The following is a 19,907-nucleotide window of genomic DNA, read 5'->3' as shown; positions in this document are numbered from 1 at the left end:
GTGTGTGTGTGTAAAGATAAAGAAAGAGAGAAAGGGGCAAAGAAACAGAAACTTTATATAGAAATGTGTGTGTTTGTGAGTAGAGGAAGCTTAAAAGTCCACACGAGCCATTGTAGTAGAGAAGAGCATCTTCATCTTCTTCTTCTTGCCACCCTTTGGTCTGGAACCTGCAGAAGAGAGAAGAAAAAAGGCTGAAAATAATACTGGTAGTAGTAAATAAATAAGGAAAGCCTTCTGGCTTCCCAGATCCCCAGTCGAACCGTCCAACCCATGCTAGCATGGAGAACGGACGTTAAACGATGATGATGATAAATGCGCCCTTTTAAAGCCTAGCCAGGCTCATGGGCCCAGTTTCAATGGCATTTGTGTTCCCCAGCTGGATGGGATGCCAGTCCATTGCAGCGTTACTCATTTTTGCCAGCTGAGTGGACTGGAGCAATGTGAAATGAAGGGTTTTGCTCAAGAACACAACGGGTCACCCGGTCCAGGAATCGAAACCACAATCTTACGATCATGGTGTCCTGACACCCTAACCACAGCAGTAGTAGTAGTACAAATACCTTGGCATTAGCCATATCTCTACCAAGAAAACTTTATGAGAAAGAACAAAATAACATAATGGCCTCATCCGATGGGAAAACTGGTGCACGATTGGGGAAACTTCTGCTGTAGGATCCTGAACATGCTACAAAAGCCTACGTGATGACAATGTATATACTGCACACTGTAATACGCTGAGGTCCATTGTGTACAGTGTGACAGTCGAGACACGATACACATGTCAATGCTTAGTGTTCCCATCCTGTAATTTAATGACGACGAGCCGTCGATTAGTGCTACCAGTTGACTGGAATAACACAAGAGAGATTGTCTCATCAGCTTGCAGCACCAACATTCGGTTTCTGTGACTGAAGAAGAGATAAACCACTCTCAATACTTCTGCTGTGGGGCCCCAGGGGGAGGGTCTCTCCAAGGCTACCCCACATCGTACCGTAACACACTACGTACCATCATTATGTCCAAGATTATCCAGGGAAGCGCCAAACGAGTTCTTGTAATTTGGTACACCGACATCGGGGTCACTTATCTCACTGTCAGAACCATATTTCGAACTGCGCAGGGGGAAGCCGGGTTGCAATGATGACGATGACGCACCGGCTGGGCTGGGGCCGACTGTCACTTTGTTCTTGCGGACTTTACCACTTTTCAATTTCTGAGGGAAGAAAAAAAATATGCATATTAATTAGATAGGGTGGTGAGTGGTGTGGCAGTAGTTGTTGTAGTAGGGTGGTGTTGGTGATGTAATAGTTTAGGCACAAGTGTGGCTGTGTCATTGAGAAGTTTGCTTACCAATCAGATGGTGGAAGTGTAGGTTGTAGTAGTGGAGGTGATGATAGTGGTGGTGAAGGTTGTAGTAGTGGCAACGGTGGTAGTGGTGATTGTGGAGATGGTGTTGGTAGTAGTAGGGTGGTGTTGGTGATGTAATAGTTTAGGCACAAGTGTGGCTGTGTCATTGAGAAGTTTGCTTACCAATCAGATGGTGGAAGTGAAGGTTGTAGTAGTGGAGATGTTTGTGGTAGTGTTGGTGGTGATTGTGGAGGTAGTAGACAGAGTAGTATCATGGCATAGTGTTGTGTACATCCAATTCAGAAACCTACCTGGGCAAATGATGCTTGGTTCACCTCAGCTGCAGGGGGTGACAAGGGGGCTTCTGCAAATGAGAAATAACAGTGATCTTAGGCATTGCAGGTTTACCGAAAACTAACATTGAATGTCAGGTACTGAGTTCAATTCAGCAGAGAAACCTATCGGAAGTAATTTTTTTTTATCTTTTACATGTTTCAGTCATTAGGTGCAAGAGTGGCTGTGTGGTAAGTAGCATGGTTCCGGGTTCAGTCCCACTGCGTGACACCTTGGGCAAGTGTCTTCTAGTATAGCCTCGGGCCAACCAAAACCTTGTGAGTGGATTTGGTAGACGGAAACTGAAAGAAGCCCGTCGTGTATATATATATATGTGTGTGTGTTTGTCCCCCTAGCATTGCTTGACAACCGATGCTGGTGTGTTTACGTCCCCGTCACTTAGCAGTTCGACAAAAGAGTCTGATACAAGGAATAAGCCCTGGGATCGATTTGTTTGACTAAAGGCGGTGCTCCAGCAAGGCCACAGTCAAAATGACCGAAACAAGTAAAAGAAAATGAACAATGAATCTGTAATTAATTCTAACGAGAAATAATGTTGATTGATCACATGACTAGTTTAAAGCACATTGCTTTTGCATGCTTTTCCTGTGAGGTGGACAGTGAACGCATAGAGGTCAATTGACCAGGAAGTGTGATGCCAAGCAACAAAGTACCACGGTCAGTATGAATCTGGACATTATACAAGAGGAATGTTTGAAGGGTCTCCAGCGACTAGAAACCTTCGATCACCTCTGTCTACGCCGCATCCTTCGTGTCTGATGGCATCACTTTGTCTTTTGCGACACCAGTGCAGAATCACCTCCCTCCGACAAGTCATCCTAACGAGACATCAATGTTGGCTGGGTCATGCCCTCCGTCGTCAACCAGGAGAATTCATCTACGAAGCAGTTGCCCCCAGCTCCCCTACAGGGTTGGCGAAAGCGATGTGGTGGACAACAAAAAACCTGGCTGATGACAGTCAAGGCTGATCTGGAACCCAACCTATGAAGCAATTGCTCCAGCTCCCCTTCAGGGTTGGCGAAAGCGATGTGGTGGACAACAAAAAACCTGGCTGATGACAGTCAAGGCTGATCTGGAACCCAACTTACGAAGCAATTGCTCCAGCTCCCCTTCAGGGTTGGCGAAAGCGATGTGGTGGACAACGAAAAACCTGGCTGATGACGGTCAAGGCTGATCTGGAACCCAACCTACGAAGCAATTGCTCCAGCTCCCCTTCAGGGTTGGCGAAAGCGATGTGGTGGACAACGAAAAACCTGGCTGATGACGGTCAAGGCTGATCTGGAACCCAACCTACGAAGCAATTGCTCCAGCTCCCCTTCTGGGTTGGCGAAAGCGATGTGGTGGACAACGAAAAACCTGGCTGATGACGGTCAAGGCTGATCTGGAACCCAACCTACGAAGCAATTACTCCAGCTCCCCTTCAGGGTTGGCGAAAGCGATGTGGTGGACAACGAAAAACCTGGCTGATGAAAGTCAGAGCTGATCTGGAATCCAACCTGGGCCCCCATGTCTACAGCGTTCGCCACTGGAATAAGGAGTCGTTGGAGATCACACGGTGCTAAGTATTTAGTCCAGTGTGGGAAATAATAAATGATAGAAGCCTTGCCAGATGAGATCGGAGCCTGGTGCAGCCTCCTCAGTCAAACCTATTTCTTTACTACCCACAAGGGGCTAAACACAGAGGGGACAAACAAGGACAGACAAACGGATTAAGTCGATTATATCGACCCCAGTTCGTAACTGGTACTTATTTAATCGACCCCGAAAGGATGAAAGGCAAAGTCGACCTCGGCGGAATTTGAACTCAGAACGTAACGGCAGACGAAATACGGCTACGCATTTCGTCCAGCGTGCTAATGTTTCTGCCAGCTCGCCTTCTCAGTCAAAGCGTCCAACCCATGCCAGCACGGAAAGCAGACATCAAACAATGATGAGCATGACAACACAAAATAGAAAAAAAAACCAGAAGAGAACTGACCTTGTTTCTTCTTCTTCTTCTGTTTGCCCTTGCCCGAATCCAAATGCTCACTCTGTGAAGGTGTGGGGTCGGTGCAGTCGAGGGTGACGTCAACGTTTACCGGAGGAGGGGTGACGGTGTCGCTGGGGACGATCAGCTGTGGAAACGACAGCTGGGGTCGCTCGTACTGGATCTCGTCGGCAGAGCTCATCACAATTCTCACGGGGCCTACGACAATGGAAAAGAGAGACAGCAATGAGAGGAGTGACCCCTGAAAACCTGTTGAAATAGAAATTGGAGGGGGACAAGGTTATTTTATTGACTTTTATTCTTTTACTTGCTTCAACTGCGACCATGCTGGGGCACAGCCTTGAAATATTTAGTCAGACAAATAAAGTGGATTTGGTAGAGAGAAACTGAAAGAAGCAGGTCATATAGGTATGCTTATGTATATATATGCAGTTCTCTGGCTTGTTTCAGTCATTTGAACTGCTGCCATGCTGGAGCACCACCTTTAGTCAAAGAAATCGCACCCAGGACTTATTCTTTGTAAGCCTAGTACTTATTCCATCGGTCACCTTTGCAAAACTGCTAAGTTATGGGGACGTAAACATACCAACAACGGTTGTCAAGCGATGGGCGGGGGGGGTCGGGGGTCAAACAGACACACACACAATGGGCTTCTTTCAGTTTCCGTCTACCAAATCCACTCACAAGGCTCTGGTCAGCCTGAGGCTATAGTAGAAGACACCTGCCCACTACTACAATATATTGCCTGTACCACCACCTCTACAACAACACAGCACTACCACCACTGTCTATACCATCATTTCTACTACAACATATACTATCACTTGTATTTCACCATCTCCACCACTACTACAACACGTACATCGTCTGTACCACCACTTCTACTACAACATAACACTACCACTACAATACAGTCTATACCACCATCTCTACTACAACACAACATAACTACCCCACCTACTGCTATAACACACACATCATCTGTACTACCACTTCTACAAAACACTGTCTATATCACCACATACATCATCTGTACTGCCACCTCTGCTACAATACAACACAACCACCCCAATTACTACGATACGTACATGGTCTATACTTGCGGTTCTCCTCTTCAATCAGTTTCGACCTCAGCCTCTCCTGCCTCTGTTTCTTCTGACGACACTTCACCCTCTTCTTGATGATATCTGAAACAACAACAGGCAACACACACATATATATATATATACAATATACCGTAAAAACCCATGTAATTTACGCAGGTGAGTTTCGGGATAAAATTTGTTAACAAAAAAGCTTCTACTCGTGTAAAATTCGCACCAAAAAGTTTTCAGAATTGCCAATATGGCCAGGGAAAAAAGGTTTTCAATTTAGTTGTGTTTAGCATAATTTCACTTCCTTATTATTAGATTTTATTAAATTTTGATTAACCCTTTTGTTACCATATTTCTTCTGTTGAGATGCTCTGTGTTTCTTCCAATTACTTTAAATATAACAAAGAATTTAGTAAAATAACTTGGTTATCATTCAGCTAGTGTTAGGAACATAAATTGTGACTAAGGTTTGGTGGAAGATTTTAATTCAGAACTTATGAAAACAAGACATTTGTACCACAGAGCCAGAGGTGGTTTCAACCAGGTTGGTATCAAAAGGGTTAAGAATTGTTTCTCTATTATATATCTTAACCCTTTTGTTACCATATTTCTGTTGAGATGTTCTGTGTTTCTTTCAATTAATTTTTAATATAAGAAAGAATTTAGTAAAATAACTTGGTTATCATTCAGCTAGTGTTAGGAACATAAATTGTGACTAAAATTTGGTGGAAATTTTGAATTCAAAACTTATGAAAACAAGACATTTATACTAAAGAGCCAGAGTCGGTTTCAGCCGGGTTGGTAACGAAAGGGTTAACCCTTTAGTGTTCAGATTACTCTGTTAAATATAATACTTTTTCACTCAAATTGTTTTGAATTAATCATGCATTATCTTATAGCTTTGCGGTTTCAGTGATGTGATTGTTTACTTTTAGCGTGACATTGTAGGTTAGGTGTGAGAGACTAGATATTGCCAGTGTGAATATAAAACATTTAGAATATTTGGGCCGGATATGGCCGGTTTAAACACCAAAGGGTTAAATAAAAATAATTTCTATTTAACAGGTATCACATTGAAAGCTATTAAATCACAAAGTGTTTGTCTTGTTTATATCATGCACTTCATTTTACAATTCTTGTCCACAAGAGATTGTGTCCGATCTTTGGCATACTGCTCTGTGTCTTCTCAAATCACGATCACAGGAAAAGTTGTTGAAAAGAATTATCAACAAAAAAGCTGATAAATACGCACAGGTGTTGCAAATTAAGTTTAATTACCAATAAACATTAATGGTTTTAGTAAAATAGTTATATACTGCCAACTTAATGTGAAAGTCCCATGAAGGGAATAATACTACTGCTATTTAGCCCTAGGAAGCAGCAAGTTGACAGCAGAGAACCCCTCTATCGTACCACAACTGTATAAAACTCTCTGATATAATTAGAAATGTATTATTTCTATTTTTAAAATCAGTGGATTTATTTCACGAGAATAATTATGTTTACAAGGGCTAAAAAGGCATCTCCAGCTAGCAGGCCATGCTAATCCAGACTGATGACAAGCAAAGACGCAGAAACTAGTCTCTGGAAGCAAGCTTAGCTGGGTGGAGGTGCTTATCTCCCCTTTGTAAACATAAGGACACAGGAAATGTGTCATGGCTGACAGGAAGTGGTGTGGCTTCCTAGGGCTAAATAGCAGTAGTATTATTACCTTCATGGGACTGTCACATTAAGTTGACAGTATACAACTACTTTATTGTATCACTACTGCATACATACACATATGTATATACAGATATACAAAGGGCTGCTTTCAGTTTCCGTCTACCAAATCCACTCAGAAGGCTTTGGTCGGCCTGAGGCTATAGTAGAAGACACTTGCCCAAGGTGCCACACAGTGGGACTGAACCTGGAACCATGTGGTTGGGAAGCAAGCTACTTACCACACAGCCACTCCTGCGTCTATGTTAAAATAAGATGTCAGTGTTACTTTTATTATTGTATAATTTAGACAACAGTTTATTCACCACACCCTGTATGTATATATATATAGATATATGTGGAGGCGCAATGGCCCAGAGGTTAGGGCAGTGGACTCTCGGTTGTAGAATTGTGGTTTCGATTCCCAGACCGGGCATTGTGAATGTTTATTGAGCGAAAACACCTAAAACTCCACGCGGCCCCAGCAGGGAGTGGTGGCGATCCCTGCTGTACTCTTTCGCCACAACTTTCTCTCACTCTTTCTTCTGTTGGCCTGCTCGCTTAGCCAGCAGGGTGGCGTCATCTGAAGACTAAAATAATGCGAAGCGCATTGTGACCAGCGATGTGTAGCAACATCTGATAGCCTGGTCGGTCACAGTGATATATATATATATATTCTGACTTAGGACCAGACTTGTGGAAAGAAAATACCACTACCATCACCATACCGCTGTTACCATCAATGCCACTAACTCCCGCACTACAACACTACCACCACAAGAACACAACCATTGACATACCACTAAACTCTTTCAAGGTTTCCTTTGACACAACGGGAGGATTCAGCAAGAGTTCGACGACCTTAAACTCCACACTCAGAGGAAGATGGTTCAAATAGCGCAGCCGGTTCCGCAGTTCCTGCAACACAACAGAATAACAACATTAATCAAACGAGTGACACTACAACAACATGGTAGCAAGGCCTGAAAGAAATAGCAGTCAAATCTCTCTCTCACTCAAAGCACACTCTGGGAGCTCAGTGGATATGCCAACCGACAAGAAGGTCATGGGTGGAATACCTCTATAGAATTGCAAGGTTAGAGCAGGGCTGGCCCAAACAACTGCTACAATGATGGCACATTAGATGATGTAATCCTAGATATACAAAGACAGGATAATTAATATATTTAAGTCTTTCTGTATTAAGATAACCCAAGTGTTAACCCTTAGACAAGACACACCACTCTAAATTCTTTCTGCCAGAGGCACAAAGCCTAAAATTTTGATGACACCGACCCCAGTATCCAACTGGTACTTATTTAATTGACCCCCAAAAGGATCACAGGCAAAGTATATCTCAGCAGAATTCAAACTTGGAATGTAATGTTGGTAGAAGTACCGCTAAGCATTTTGTCTGGCATGCTAACCATTCTGCTAGCGCTACAGAAATACATCAACTTGCCCAGTATCATCAGTGTTATGATGATCATCATCAGCATTTTATGTCTGCTTTCCATGCTGGCATGGGTTGGACAGTTTAACAGGCTGACAACCAGGGGCCCACACAGGCTTCAATTGTCTGTTTTGGCATAGTTTCTACAGCTGGATGCCCTTCCTAATGCCAACCACTTCGAGAATGTATTGGGTGCTTTTACATGCCGCCGGCACGGGGGCCAGTCAGGAGGTACTGGCAACGGCCACGCTCAAATGGTGTTTTTTACGTGCCACCCGCACGTGAGATTCCATGTCTTAATTGTTGCAATTAACAAATTTGTTTCTAATTGCTAACAGTAACATCACTTCTTCGTTTGTCTTACATTTTATCCAAGATGTTCTTAACGTTAACCAGACACAAATGTCTCAGAAGACCCGGCACAGGACCAAATAATTCCAAGGAGATCAGAGCTCAAAAGATTTAAACCTAAGACAAGACACTCCAAGGCAGCCCACCAAACCCAAACCTTCCTGGTCGACACTCACCACCTAGCAAAGAGGCACATGGCCTAGTGGTTAGAGCAGCAGACTCGCGGTTGAAAGATCGCAGGTTCGAATCTCAGGCCGGGCTATGTGTGTGTTTATGAGCAAAACACCTCAGCTCCACGCGGCCCCAGCAGAAGGTAATGGCGAACTTCTGCTGACTCTTTCACCACAACTTTCTCCTGCATCTTGCAGCTCACCTGCGAAGGACCGGTGTCCCGTCCAGGTGGGGAACCTATACACCAAGGAAACCGGGAAACCGGCCCTTATGAGCCAGGCATGCCTTGAGAAGGAACATGGCCTAGTGGTTAGAGCAGCAGACTCGCGGTCGGTTGAGGGATCGCATCTCAGACCGGGCGATGTGAGTGTTTATGAGCGAAAACACCTTAGCTCCACGCGGCTCCGGCAGAAGGTAATGGCGAACTTATGCCGACTCTTTTGCCACAACTTTCTCTCACTCTTTCCTCCTGCATCTTGCAGCTCACCTGCGATGGACTGGCGCCCTGTCCAGGTGGGGAACCTATACGCCAAGGAAACCTGCCCTTATGAGCCAGGCATGGCTCGAGAAGGAACAAAACCCAGCGAAGAGAACCAAGGAACATGTGATCCATCAAAGCACCTGAACCCCACCATGCCATTCACATAGAGAAAAAGAAAAAAACTGGACACAAGATGACACAGCATCACTTACCTGGGTCATTGCGATACTCTCCACTTCAACTATTGATGCGGTGATGGTTTCGGGGCTGTTCTCCAGGCTGCCATATTGCCATGCAAGACATCTGGCATTGACAGCATGCAAGTAGATGTGTTGGCCATCAGCAGCTGGGAAGAGCAAAGACACAACGGATTAAACATAATAGAGAGAAAGAATATGGGAAATACAGACACAGGGTAATCCATTTATTGACTAACATAGTAAACTCATGTTGCCTACATGGAATGGCTATGGAGGGGGGGGGGCACCAGGACAAAATAGTAATCAAAAGGGGTCCAGAGATAAAGAATGGTTGAGAACCATGTTTTACATTGTTCAACCTACACAAGGGAATGCGTGAGAAACAAACGCATACCCTCCATCAGACACCTACCATATTCTGAGCGCCTTGTCTCCCTGGGCATGGATTCACTGAAGCTCTGGCGTCTGGCGACGGACTTGGTAAACGCCCACGAAGTTATCAACCACCTCACCAATAACAACACTGAACACCTTTTTGATCTCCATGTGTCTAACACACGTGGACATGCCTACAAAGTCAGAAAACAACACAGTTCCTTCCATGACTTTCGGAAACATTTTTTCACGCTCAGAGTTGCTGAAGCATGGAACAAACTGCCTGCGTCAGTTGTTGACTGCCATGACACTGCATCCTTTAAGGCCCTCATGCTTTCCGAAATCCGCCGAAACTACACCTGATTATACATACACTTTAGATGAGTTGTAGTGCACCTCAGCACTGTACACAATGTTTTTATTATTATTATTATTATTTAAAATAGGAATTTTGAAAGAAGTTTCTAGAAAACTAGTTTTTAAAAATCAAATTGCTACGGTAGGGAGAATTCACCAAAATAAAATAATCCAAGGGTCCAGAGATAAAAAGAATGGTCGAGAACCCCCAAAGGATCTTTTCGGTTTGAATGGCAGTTTTTTCTAGCGGTGTCATATGAAATTGTCACCCATAATTATGACCCTAGTATCGATCTATTGCATTTGAATCTATTTTAGGGTTAGGGGGAAGGGTATCTTTTTTCTTCACAAATGTAAATAAACCCAATCTGTTTCTTAAACGAGGGACGTATTCATAAGGCACAGCATGTCTTTTTTTTACCTCAATAGACGTCATTGATTGGTTGAAATTGCAGGAAAACAACAACAAACTACAGAATTTTCTCAATAAAGCCAAGAGAGAAAGATGTTTTATAAACACATTCTACCAGGATATGAAGTTTAAAAGTGTTTAGTTACAAAGAAATCATTTTTAAAAACTGCCGTTCAAACCGAAAAGACCCCCCCCCCCCGAGTTAACAGCTGATGTTTATTTGTTATGAGGAGTTGTGGATGTCAGCTGCTGCAGCTGAGGCTACAATACCTTGATAAAAATAGAATGTGTCCTTGGATGTGTTGGCTGATATGCCTCTCCTCTGTTCCACTTTGTCTTCGGAGTGGTGAGGCAGCTCGAGGGACTCGGCTGCTACTTCGGTCGGCATATGTTCCACCTGGGTCAAGTTGCTCGCTGTGCATCCTGCGTAGAGGTTGTGCGGAGGTGAAACGGGAGCTGGCAGCAGGTGAGGAGGGTTCGGAGACTCTGGCTGTGAACTGTCATCCGGCAAGCAAGCTGCCGGCCCCAAGTCGGAGGACACCTCTTCATCGAAGGCATCCAGGTACTTCGTTATGGCCTGCAACGAAACAAAAAAAACAAGATGAGTGAAGGAAAACTAAGACAGCCATCGTTATTGCTAAGGCGGGGGGAGCTGGCAGAAACGTTAGCACGCCGGGCGAAATGCCTAGCGGTATTTCATCTGCGTTACGTTGTGAGTTCAAATTCTGCCGAGGTCGACTTTGCCTTTCATCCTTTCGAGGTCAATTAAATAAGTACCAGTTACGCACTGGGGTTGCTATAATCGACTTAATCTGTCCTTGTTTGTCCTCTCTGTGTTTAGCCCCTTGTGAGTAATAAAGAAATAGGTAGTGGGTAGCGATTTTCTTCACTACTTCAGGGAGTGATGACCCTACCTGACACAAGTCCCGGGCTCAAGCTGACAGTACCTGCTATGGGCCCCTATCCAGGTCGACTTTGCCTTTCATCCTTTCGGGATCGATGTAATCGACTTAATACCTATGTCTGTCCTTGTTTGTCCCCTCTGTGTTTAGCCCCTTGTGGGTAATAAAGAAATAGGTAGTTGATCTGTGGCTACATTCTGAGATCCAATTCCACCGGGGTCGACTTTACATTTCATCCTTTTGAGGTCGATAAATAAAGTACCAATGAAATTTTAGACCTTGTGTTTATAGTAGAAAGGACTACTACTACTACTAAGGCAGTGAGCTGGCAGAATCGTTAGCACGCCAGGTGAAATTTTTAGTGGCATTTCATCTGTTGCTACATTCTGAAAAGGTTCACTTTGCCTTTCAGGGTCGATAAATTAAGTACCAGTTACGCACTGGGGGAGGTCGATGTAATCTATTAATCCCCTCCCCACAAATTTGAGGCCTTGTGCCTCCAGTAGAAAGGATTATTATTATTATTATTACTAAGGCAGCAAGCTGGCAGAGATGTTAGCATGCTCGGCGAAATGCTTAGCAGCATTTTGTCTGCCCCTACGTTCTGAGTTCAAATTCCGCCGAGGTTGACTTTGCCTTTCGTCCTTTCGGGGTCAATCAAATAAGTACCAGTTACGCACTGGGGTCAATATAATCGACTTAATCCATTTGTCCTCTCTGTGTTTAGCCCCTTGTGGGTAGTAAAGAAATAGGTGTTTTACCTGTCTTTATGTTCTGAGTTCAAATTCCACCAGTGGTCGACTTTACTTTACATCCTTTCGGGGTCGATAAAATTAAGTACCAGTGAAACACTGGGGTCAATGTAATTGACCAGTCCCCTCCCCTAAAAATTTCAGGCCTTGTGCCTTTTGTAGAAGGGATTATTGTCACTGTTTTAATGTCCGCAAGTATATATATGTGTGTGTATAAATTTTTTTGTGCATGAGTAGGTATATGGATGTGTGTGCGTGTATATATGAGTGTTTATGAATATGTATGCATGTGTAGATGAAAACCTGTGTGTTACCTTAGAAGAAGCCTGTAAGGTTTCCTTGGCAGGGGCGTCATCAAGTTTCAGGTAACCAAAGCTGGTCGGGAGACCTTCCTGTGCATCGTCGCCAGTGGGAGGCTGGGACAAGTTTGCAATGCGCATCTACAAAACACCAACAACAATATATTTGAGAAAGAAAACCCCTGGACAATGGCCATCCCCCCAGAATCTTCCATAGCAAGCTACAGCATTTTAACTTTTGGTTCTCGGTAGGCAGAGCATATCTCAGGTCCATGGCAATATAACCGACACGGATCGAAAGACTCCCTGTGAATGCGGTACCAGTCTGTCACAGGGTGACCCCATTTGCAGATGAGTGGACTGGGGCAAAGTGAAAAGAAGTGTTTTGCTTAAGGACACAACACACCGCCCAGTCTGAGAAGTGAAACCATGACCTTGCGATCACGAATGCAACACCCTAAGCACTAAGCTGCATGTCCTTGATGTGACACTTATGTGAAGAAAATGCTGTTTTGAGGTCCTTAAAAGGAAAATGTAAAATAAGTACTTTGGGCTCTACTGTCTCAAGTCCTAAAATTCATGGGGCTGGTTTCTCCGCTTCCATGGCAACATAACTGACAGGGATCAAAAGACTCCCTTTGAAAGGGACACCAGTCTGTGACAGGGTTACTCATAGCCGAGTGGACTGGGGCAACATGAGGTGTTTTTACCCAAGAACCCAACGCAGATCCCGGTCTAGGAACGGAAACCCTGATCTTGTGATTATGGATGCAAGGCCCAAACCACTAGGTTAGATGCGGCCCTTATTCGTAGTAAATGCTGATTTGAGCTCCTTAAATGTAAAATATAAAGTAAGTACTCTGGGTATTTCTGTCTCATGGGGCTGGTTTTTCTGTTTCCATGGCAATATAACAACAGGGATCAAAAGACTCCCTGTGAAAGGGACACCCATCTGTGACAGAGTTGCTTATTTACAGCCAAGTGGACTGAGGCAACATGAAATGTTTTTTACCCAAGAACACACTGGACACCCTGGTCTAAGAATGGAAACCACCTGACCACTAAGCCACCCGTTTTCACAATGCTACAAATACGGAAGTGGTTGGGAAAAGAATTTGTCTTGTCTCACCTTTTGTTGTTCAATAGCAGATTCTATAAAGCACACCTCAGATTCCTGGTTAACGAGAAAAGAGAAAGACAATGAAGATAAGAAAGAAATATACAAACAGAGAATAAATATGTTTAGAAATATAAAGGAGAAGCAACCCAACGGATACAAACAATACTGAACACATGGAAACATGCACAAAGTATGGGTTTTGCCAGTTCAGGTGCCGACCCACACCTGTGCTTAACCTAATTTGGATCTTTACCTTTTGACCGACAGATTTTTAAAATAATTTTTGTGTAACTAAACACTTTCAAACTTTGTATTACTGGTAGACTGTGTCACATAAAACATCTTTTATACACTTGGCGTTTTTGAGAAAATTTTGTATTTTGGAAGTTAGTTCTTGTCAAAGTTGTCGTATTTCGGTAATTTCAACCAATCAATGACATGTATTCAGCTGGATAAAATTACTGCTGCTGTTTGTCAACAACAACTTCCGGCAGTGTATATTTCGTTTGTACTGGTTTTAGGGTTAGAGTTAAGGTTTTAGAGTTAGAGATAGGGTTGGGGTTTTAGGGTTAGGGTTACGGAAAAAAATGAGAAATGAAGCACGAATGATTATGGTGTTGCCATGAAGTAAACCTGCTTCAGATAGACTCATTTATTCATACAATCTGAGATGAAATATGTCATAAATAACAGTGACAAACGAAATATATACACCACCGGAAGTTGTTGTTGAGAAACAACAGCTGTAATTTCATTCTGCTGAATACACGTCAATGATTGGTTGAAATTACCGAAATACGACAACTTTAACAAGAAATAACTTCCAAAATACAGAATTTTCTCAACAATGCCAAGAATAAAAGATGTTTTATGTGACACAGTCTACCAGTAATATGAAGTTTGAAAGTGTTTAGTTACAAAGAAATTATTTTTTAAATCTGTCGGTCAAAAGATCCCCTAATTCTTATCCTAATTTCCCCCCCATAAAATGAACCTAAAATACCTCAGCATTAGACATCTGCAGCATCAGTTCTTTGTCCTCAATGTCAGTCACCAGTTCTTGGACATCAGTTGTGGATGCCAACAGCACCTTGCTGAAGCACGCCTTCTTGGTTTCTGGGCAGAACAGAAAGAGAAAAAAAGCAAATATGAATTTCAAGAGAGAAAACGGTGAGTTTATACGTTAATGGATTAATACAAGGGGTCTCCATCACAAAAGTGCTTGCAGCCCCAATACTTATTTTTTAAGCCTGGTACTTCTTCTGCCAAACCACTAAGTCACAGGGACAAACACAGACACGTTTTAATTTTCCTTTATAGAAATACACTAAAAGAAGAATGGTTTGGTTCCTCAATTTTACGAAAGTAGCATAAATATCTACTTACTCGTGTGTTAACTCTACACATTTTAAAAAATATTTATATATATATATATATATGGATATACGATGGGCTTCTTTCAATTTCTGTCTACCAAATCTACTCACAAAACCTTGGTCGGCCTGGGGCTATTGTAGGAGACACTTGCCCGAGGTGCCATGCAGTGGGACTGAACCTAGAGTCATGTTGTTGGAAAGCAAACTTCTTACCACACAGCCACACCTGTGTGTATACACACACACACAATGGGCTTCTTTTGGTTCCCATAACCCAACTCCACTCACAAAGCTTTGGTCAGCCTGAGGCTATAGTAGAGGACACTTGTCCAAGGTGTGATGCTGTGGGACTGAACCCGGAACCATGTGGTTGGGAAACAAGCTTCTTACCACAAAGCCATGCCTGTGCCTTTATATATATATATATATATATATGACAGGCTTCTTTCAGTTTCCATCTACCAAATCCACTCACAAGGCTTTGGTTAGCCCAAGGTTATAGTAAAAGACACCTGGCCAAGGTGCCACAGCATGGATCATGATTCGCAACGATCATCATCATCATCATGCAACCTCTGAGACAAAAGGAAATACAAAAATATAAAATGTTTTTTTTTTCTTTAACCCTTTAGTGTTTAAACCGGCCAAATCCGGCCCAATATATTCTACATGTTTTATATTCAAACTGGCGATATCTAGCCTCTCACTCCTAACCTACAATGCCATTCTGAAAATAAACAATCACATCATTGAAACCTCAAAGCTATAAGATAATGCATGATTAATTCAAAACAAGTTGAGTGAAAAAGTATTACATTTAACAGAGTAATCTGAACACTAAAGGGTTAAATGTATAAAAAAATTTGGTTTCACCTTTGACATTGCAGGGTTTGGAAGGTGGTCCTTGCCAGCTGGCCTTAGCAACAGGCATGGTGCTGCCCTTCTCTCTTCTCATCAGGGTCAGACAGATCTTGTCTCCGGTCTTGTATCGGGTCACTTCAGTTGTTTTTACACTGGACAAAGAGAGAAACGAAAGTGACATCAGCTTCTCAAATATTTCAGTTGTGAAATTTCCATGGAAACGGTCAAAGGTATTCGAATACACAGGATACCACCTTATTCTTCATGCACAACTAGCAGTATCGCCCGGCGTTGCTCGGGTTTGTAAGGGAAATAACTATAAAGCATTTTTAGAGAGTTATAGCCAAAAAATGCATTAAAAATGGAAAAAAAAATGATGGTAAATTTTTTTTAAATCACTGACTCATCGTAGACATTTTTAGAGAGTTACTTCCCTTATATACTAGCGAAAAAATGCATTAAAATGGGAAAAAAATGATGGTAAATCATTTTTAAAATCGTAGACGCGCGCTAATACCCAGAAGGGCTCGATATGAATCACGACTATAAGATACCCGGTTTTGGTTAAACTGCACCGCAAAATGTGGGAGTAGTTAGGAATCTAAATCGTAGGAGACAGACACACAACCTTACTTTTATATATAAAGATATATCTAGGACTACATTATCTTATTTCTTTATTGCCCACAAGGGGCTAAACATAGAGGGGACAAACAAACGGATTAAGTTGATTACATCAACCCCAGTGCATAACTGGTACTTAATTTATCGACCCCGAAAGGATGAAAGGCAAAGTCGACCTCAGTGGAATAACTCTCTTCATGACCTTATTTCTGGAGGAATACACTGCTGTTGTTTCACTTCATTTCAGAAATGAAGAATTTTTTAAAACAATTTTGTCATTAATTAATCTAAAATAACTTAATGAGATATTTTGAAAAAAGAAATTTATAATTCAGAGCACTTTAAAAGAGGAAGTTTGTATCATAGAACCAGTGGGGGTGGTCTTGGGTCGGTTGGTATGAAAACGGTTACAGAAGCTATCAACCAACATGGTCAAACCATGGAAATCTATATAAACAGCACCCAGGGAAGCCCTCTGCATTCAGTACGCTGTAGGTGCATCAGGTCACCATGAGAGTTATCTCCCCTGTAGTTGCAGAGCAGCGACAACAATTCTAGAGAGAATGCAATGTGTTAAGAAGGTAGAATATACAAACTGGATATGGTTAGTTTGAATGCTAAAGGGTCAAGGAAATTAGCTACAGCAGCCATATTCCTACCGCTCTATGTCATGCTGGTGAGACCCATATTGGAGTACGGGATTCAAGCCTCTTCTCCTTATCTCCTCAAAGATATACTGAAGCTGGCTATCCGCATGGTTCTTGGTCTCAAGAATTTGTCTTATGAAGAAAGGCTGAAGACGCTCGACCTTTATTCTCTAGAAAAACGACGACGCCGTGGTGATCTCATTCTTGCTCACAACATCATAAGCGGAAAGTGTAACCTCTCGAAAGAGCTGTTCTTCACTCCTGCTCCAGAGCGTCGGCTGTGGGGTCATTCCGAAAAACTCTATCTGCGACGATTTCATCTCAATCGAAGGAGAGGGGCTTTCTCCGTCCGGGCTGTGGATCCGTGGGATAAGCTGCCGGACGAGATGGTGAAGATGCCGACGACCGTTCGGTTCAAAGTCTCCCTTGACCACAAGTGGCCTGAACTCTTTACATGAACACCACCCTGTACATAACTCCATGTCCCCCTACATGGCCTTGCTTTTTGCTTTTTGAGCCAAAAAATTAACTAACATGTATGGCCAATGCTGGTCTCATGTAATAGGCGGCACCTGTGCCAGTGACATGTAAAACGCACCCTTTGAACGTTGGGCCTCACAGAGGAAGTAAGTGACCTTCGGTGATGTGCCGTGCTTGAGAAGACCCCTGAAGCCAAGTGAAGCCGTAGTCGTAACCGAGGTTGGTGGCATGGAAAAACCACCCTTCAAACGTTGGGCCACACAGAGGTGGATAAGTGACTGACATCGTTAAGCCGAGTGAAACCGTAGTCATGGCCAATGCCAGAGTGCTGGCGGCATGTAAAATGCACCCACTACACTCTTGGAGTGGTTGGCCCAAAGAAGGGCATCCAGCTGTAGAAACCATGCCAAATCAGATTGGAACCTGGGGCAACTCTCTAGATTTACCAATTCCAGTGAAACACTCGCCTCCTTATGAGAGCTCAAAATCTCTCGTGGAGGCGCCATCCAACCAAAATGCAAATATATGGGAAACTACCACCTGTGTCATCTCTTGTGAAAGGTAGGAGAGTCCAGTTTGCTGGACATTGTTGTAGAGCTGAAAAAGAGGTAATCTCTACTCTTCTCCTCTGGAAGCCATCTACTCGCAATACCAGAGGGCGCACACTCTCCTACCCTGATGTAATCTCCAGGGATACAGGCATCCAGCAACAGGACCTCCGTAATGCCATGATGGACCGTGAAGTCTGGCGTAGCATGGTAAATTCCATTGTCTCGACCACGGTCAAACAATGATGATGTATATATATATGTATGTATATATGCATAAGATCTGGTCATCAAATCTAAGTAGAGACTTCAAACTTGAAATCTTCAAAGCCACAGTCGAACCAATTCTACTCTATGGCTCAGAAACCTGGACGTTATCAAAGAAGCTTGAGAGGCGGTTGGATGGAACCTACACTCGCCTCCTTATGAGAGCTCAAAATCTCTCGTGGCGTAGCATAGTAAATTCCATTGTCTTGACCACGGTTGAACAATGATGATGATGATGTTTAACCCATGGCAGCATGGAAAATGGATGTTAAACGATGATGACGTATAAAATGTAAGGAAAGTAGATGTGAAAGTTGAAGTAGCAGGAACTGCAAGAACAACAACAACAAAACCAAGGGCTACTGACCTCTTCAAGTCCTTTTGATAAACAGGTTCATTGCAAATCGGACATCGGTGCCACTTCTTCTCTGACAGCGCCAGATAATGGAGAATACAAGACCAACAATAGATGTGGCCACATTTGGTGATTTTACCTGGTGGAGAGATGGAGAGATACAGAGGTAATGTATATTATAACGGGAAGCTTTATGAAAATAAACAAAAGACGAAGGGAGGTGGAATACAAACAAACAATTGTATTAGTATGGCGCTCAGGAATAGAAATAAAACAAGTCTTTTACATTTCGAGCCTACGCTCTTCGACAAAAAGATACACAGAAAAGAAACAAGGAGATATGTATATGTATATATATATATATATATATATATATATATACATATATATATGTATATATATAAAGGGAAGGTTTACGAAAATGAACAAAAGACGAAGGCAGGTGGAGTACAAACAAAGAATTGTATTAGTATTGCACTCAGGAATAGAAATAACACAAGTCTTTTACGTTTCGAGCCTACGCTCTTTGACAGAGCGTGCAGAGGCTAGCGAATCAACATGGCGATATTATATGTTGTTAGTGGGAGAGTTTGAGCATACAGAAAGGCGGAGACTTTTGTGGAGAGGATGAACATAAATATTGAGGCAAATGGGACTAAGGGAGGAGAAGAGGTTGAAGATAGGAGGGGGAGGTCTGTAGAGAAATCGAAGAGGGTGGAGTAAAATTGCGGAAAGAGATGTGGAAGGGTAAAGTATGAGAATATAAAGGGGAGGAGTGAAATATGGAAAAAGCTTGACAACAATGTTGATGTGTTTGCGTCCCCCATAACTTAGCAGTTTGGCAGAAGAGACTGATAGAATAAGCACCAGGCTTACAGAGAGAGAGTGAGTTGTGGAGAAAGATTGAACCCAAAACAGAGGGAGGAGTGAAACACGAGAGATTGAACAGAGAGGGGGAGGGTGAAGTATGAGGAGAGGTTGTACATAAAACAGTGAGAGGGAGTTGCATGTAAAGCCTGAACATGAAAGAGATGAGGAGGAGTCAGTTATAGGAAGAGGGAGGAGTAAAGAACAGGGGGCGGGGTTGAGCCCAAAGAACACCCAGTACTTACCGGCCATAGGACGACTCAGGCAAATTGGACAGAGGGGCAGTTCTGGTGACGACATACGCTGAAATGAAAAAGGGGGAAAAAGGAAAAAAAATTACCTCGAAAGGTTAGCAGAAATGACTGCCCCCCCAAAATCCCAAAGTTTATTAATTGGACAGATGCAATAATTAGGTCAGTATTAGCAATGTTTCACACATCAAATATTTATTTCTTCATTGCCCTCTTTGGCACCCTTCCAGCAACTCCAGGGTAGGTGGGGTTCTTCAGCCCTGCAAGACAATCCA

The 19,907-nt window shown here is 42.9% G+C and overlaps 1 protein-coding gene across 1 annotated transcript in view; it reads right to left on the bottom strand.

Moving 5' to 3' along the window:
• Nucleotides 1–34: 34 nt before the first annotated feature.
• Nucleotides 35–19,907, bottom strand: part of LOC115226157 (RING finger protein 10) — a 34,735-nt gene continuing 14,862 nt past the window's right edge. Inside the window, exons 5-18 of the mRNA XM_029797156.2 lie at nt 19,627–19,684; nt 18,527–18,653; nt 15,606–15,745; nt 14,360–14,472; nt 13,366–13,410; nt 12,252–12,377; nt 10,554–10,860; nt 9,152–9,285; nt 7,284–7,401; nt 4,777–4,875; nt 3,680–3,886; nt 1,659–1,711; nt 1,009–1,213; nt 35–167 (exon numbers count right to left, since the gene is read on the bottom strand). Coding sequence (XP_029653016.1) covers nt 91–167; nt 1,009–1,213; nt 1,659–1,711; nt 3,680–3,886; nt 4,777–4,875; nt 7,284–7,401; nt 9,152–9,285; nt 10,554–10,860; nt 12,252–12,377; nt 13,366–13,410; nt 14,360–14,472; nt 15,606–15,745; nt 18,527–18,653; nt 19,627–19,684 — 1,809 coding nt within the window. The 3' untranslated portion in view covers nt 35–90. The remainder of the gene's footprint in view (nt 168–1,008; nt 1,214–1,658; nt 1,712–3,679; nt 3,887–4,776; nt 4,876–7,283; nt 7,402–9,151; nt 9,286–10,553; nt 10,861–12,251; nt 12,378–13,365; nt 13,411–14,359; nt 14,473–15,605; nt 15,746–18,526; nt 18,654–19,626; nt 19,685–19,907) is intronic.

This window comes from Octopus sinensis, linkage group LG29 (genome assembly GCF_006345805.1).
Source record: "Octopus sinensis linkage group LG29, ASM634580v1, whole genome shotgun sequence".
Classification (NCBI taxonomy): Eukaryota; Metazoa; Mollusca; class Cephalopoda; order Octopoda; family Octopodidae; genus Octopus; species Octopus sinensis.
The sequence above is the reverse complement of the archived record's forward strand: the minus strand, read 5'-3'. Positions and strand labels throughout refer to the sequence as shown.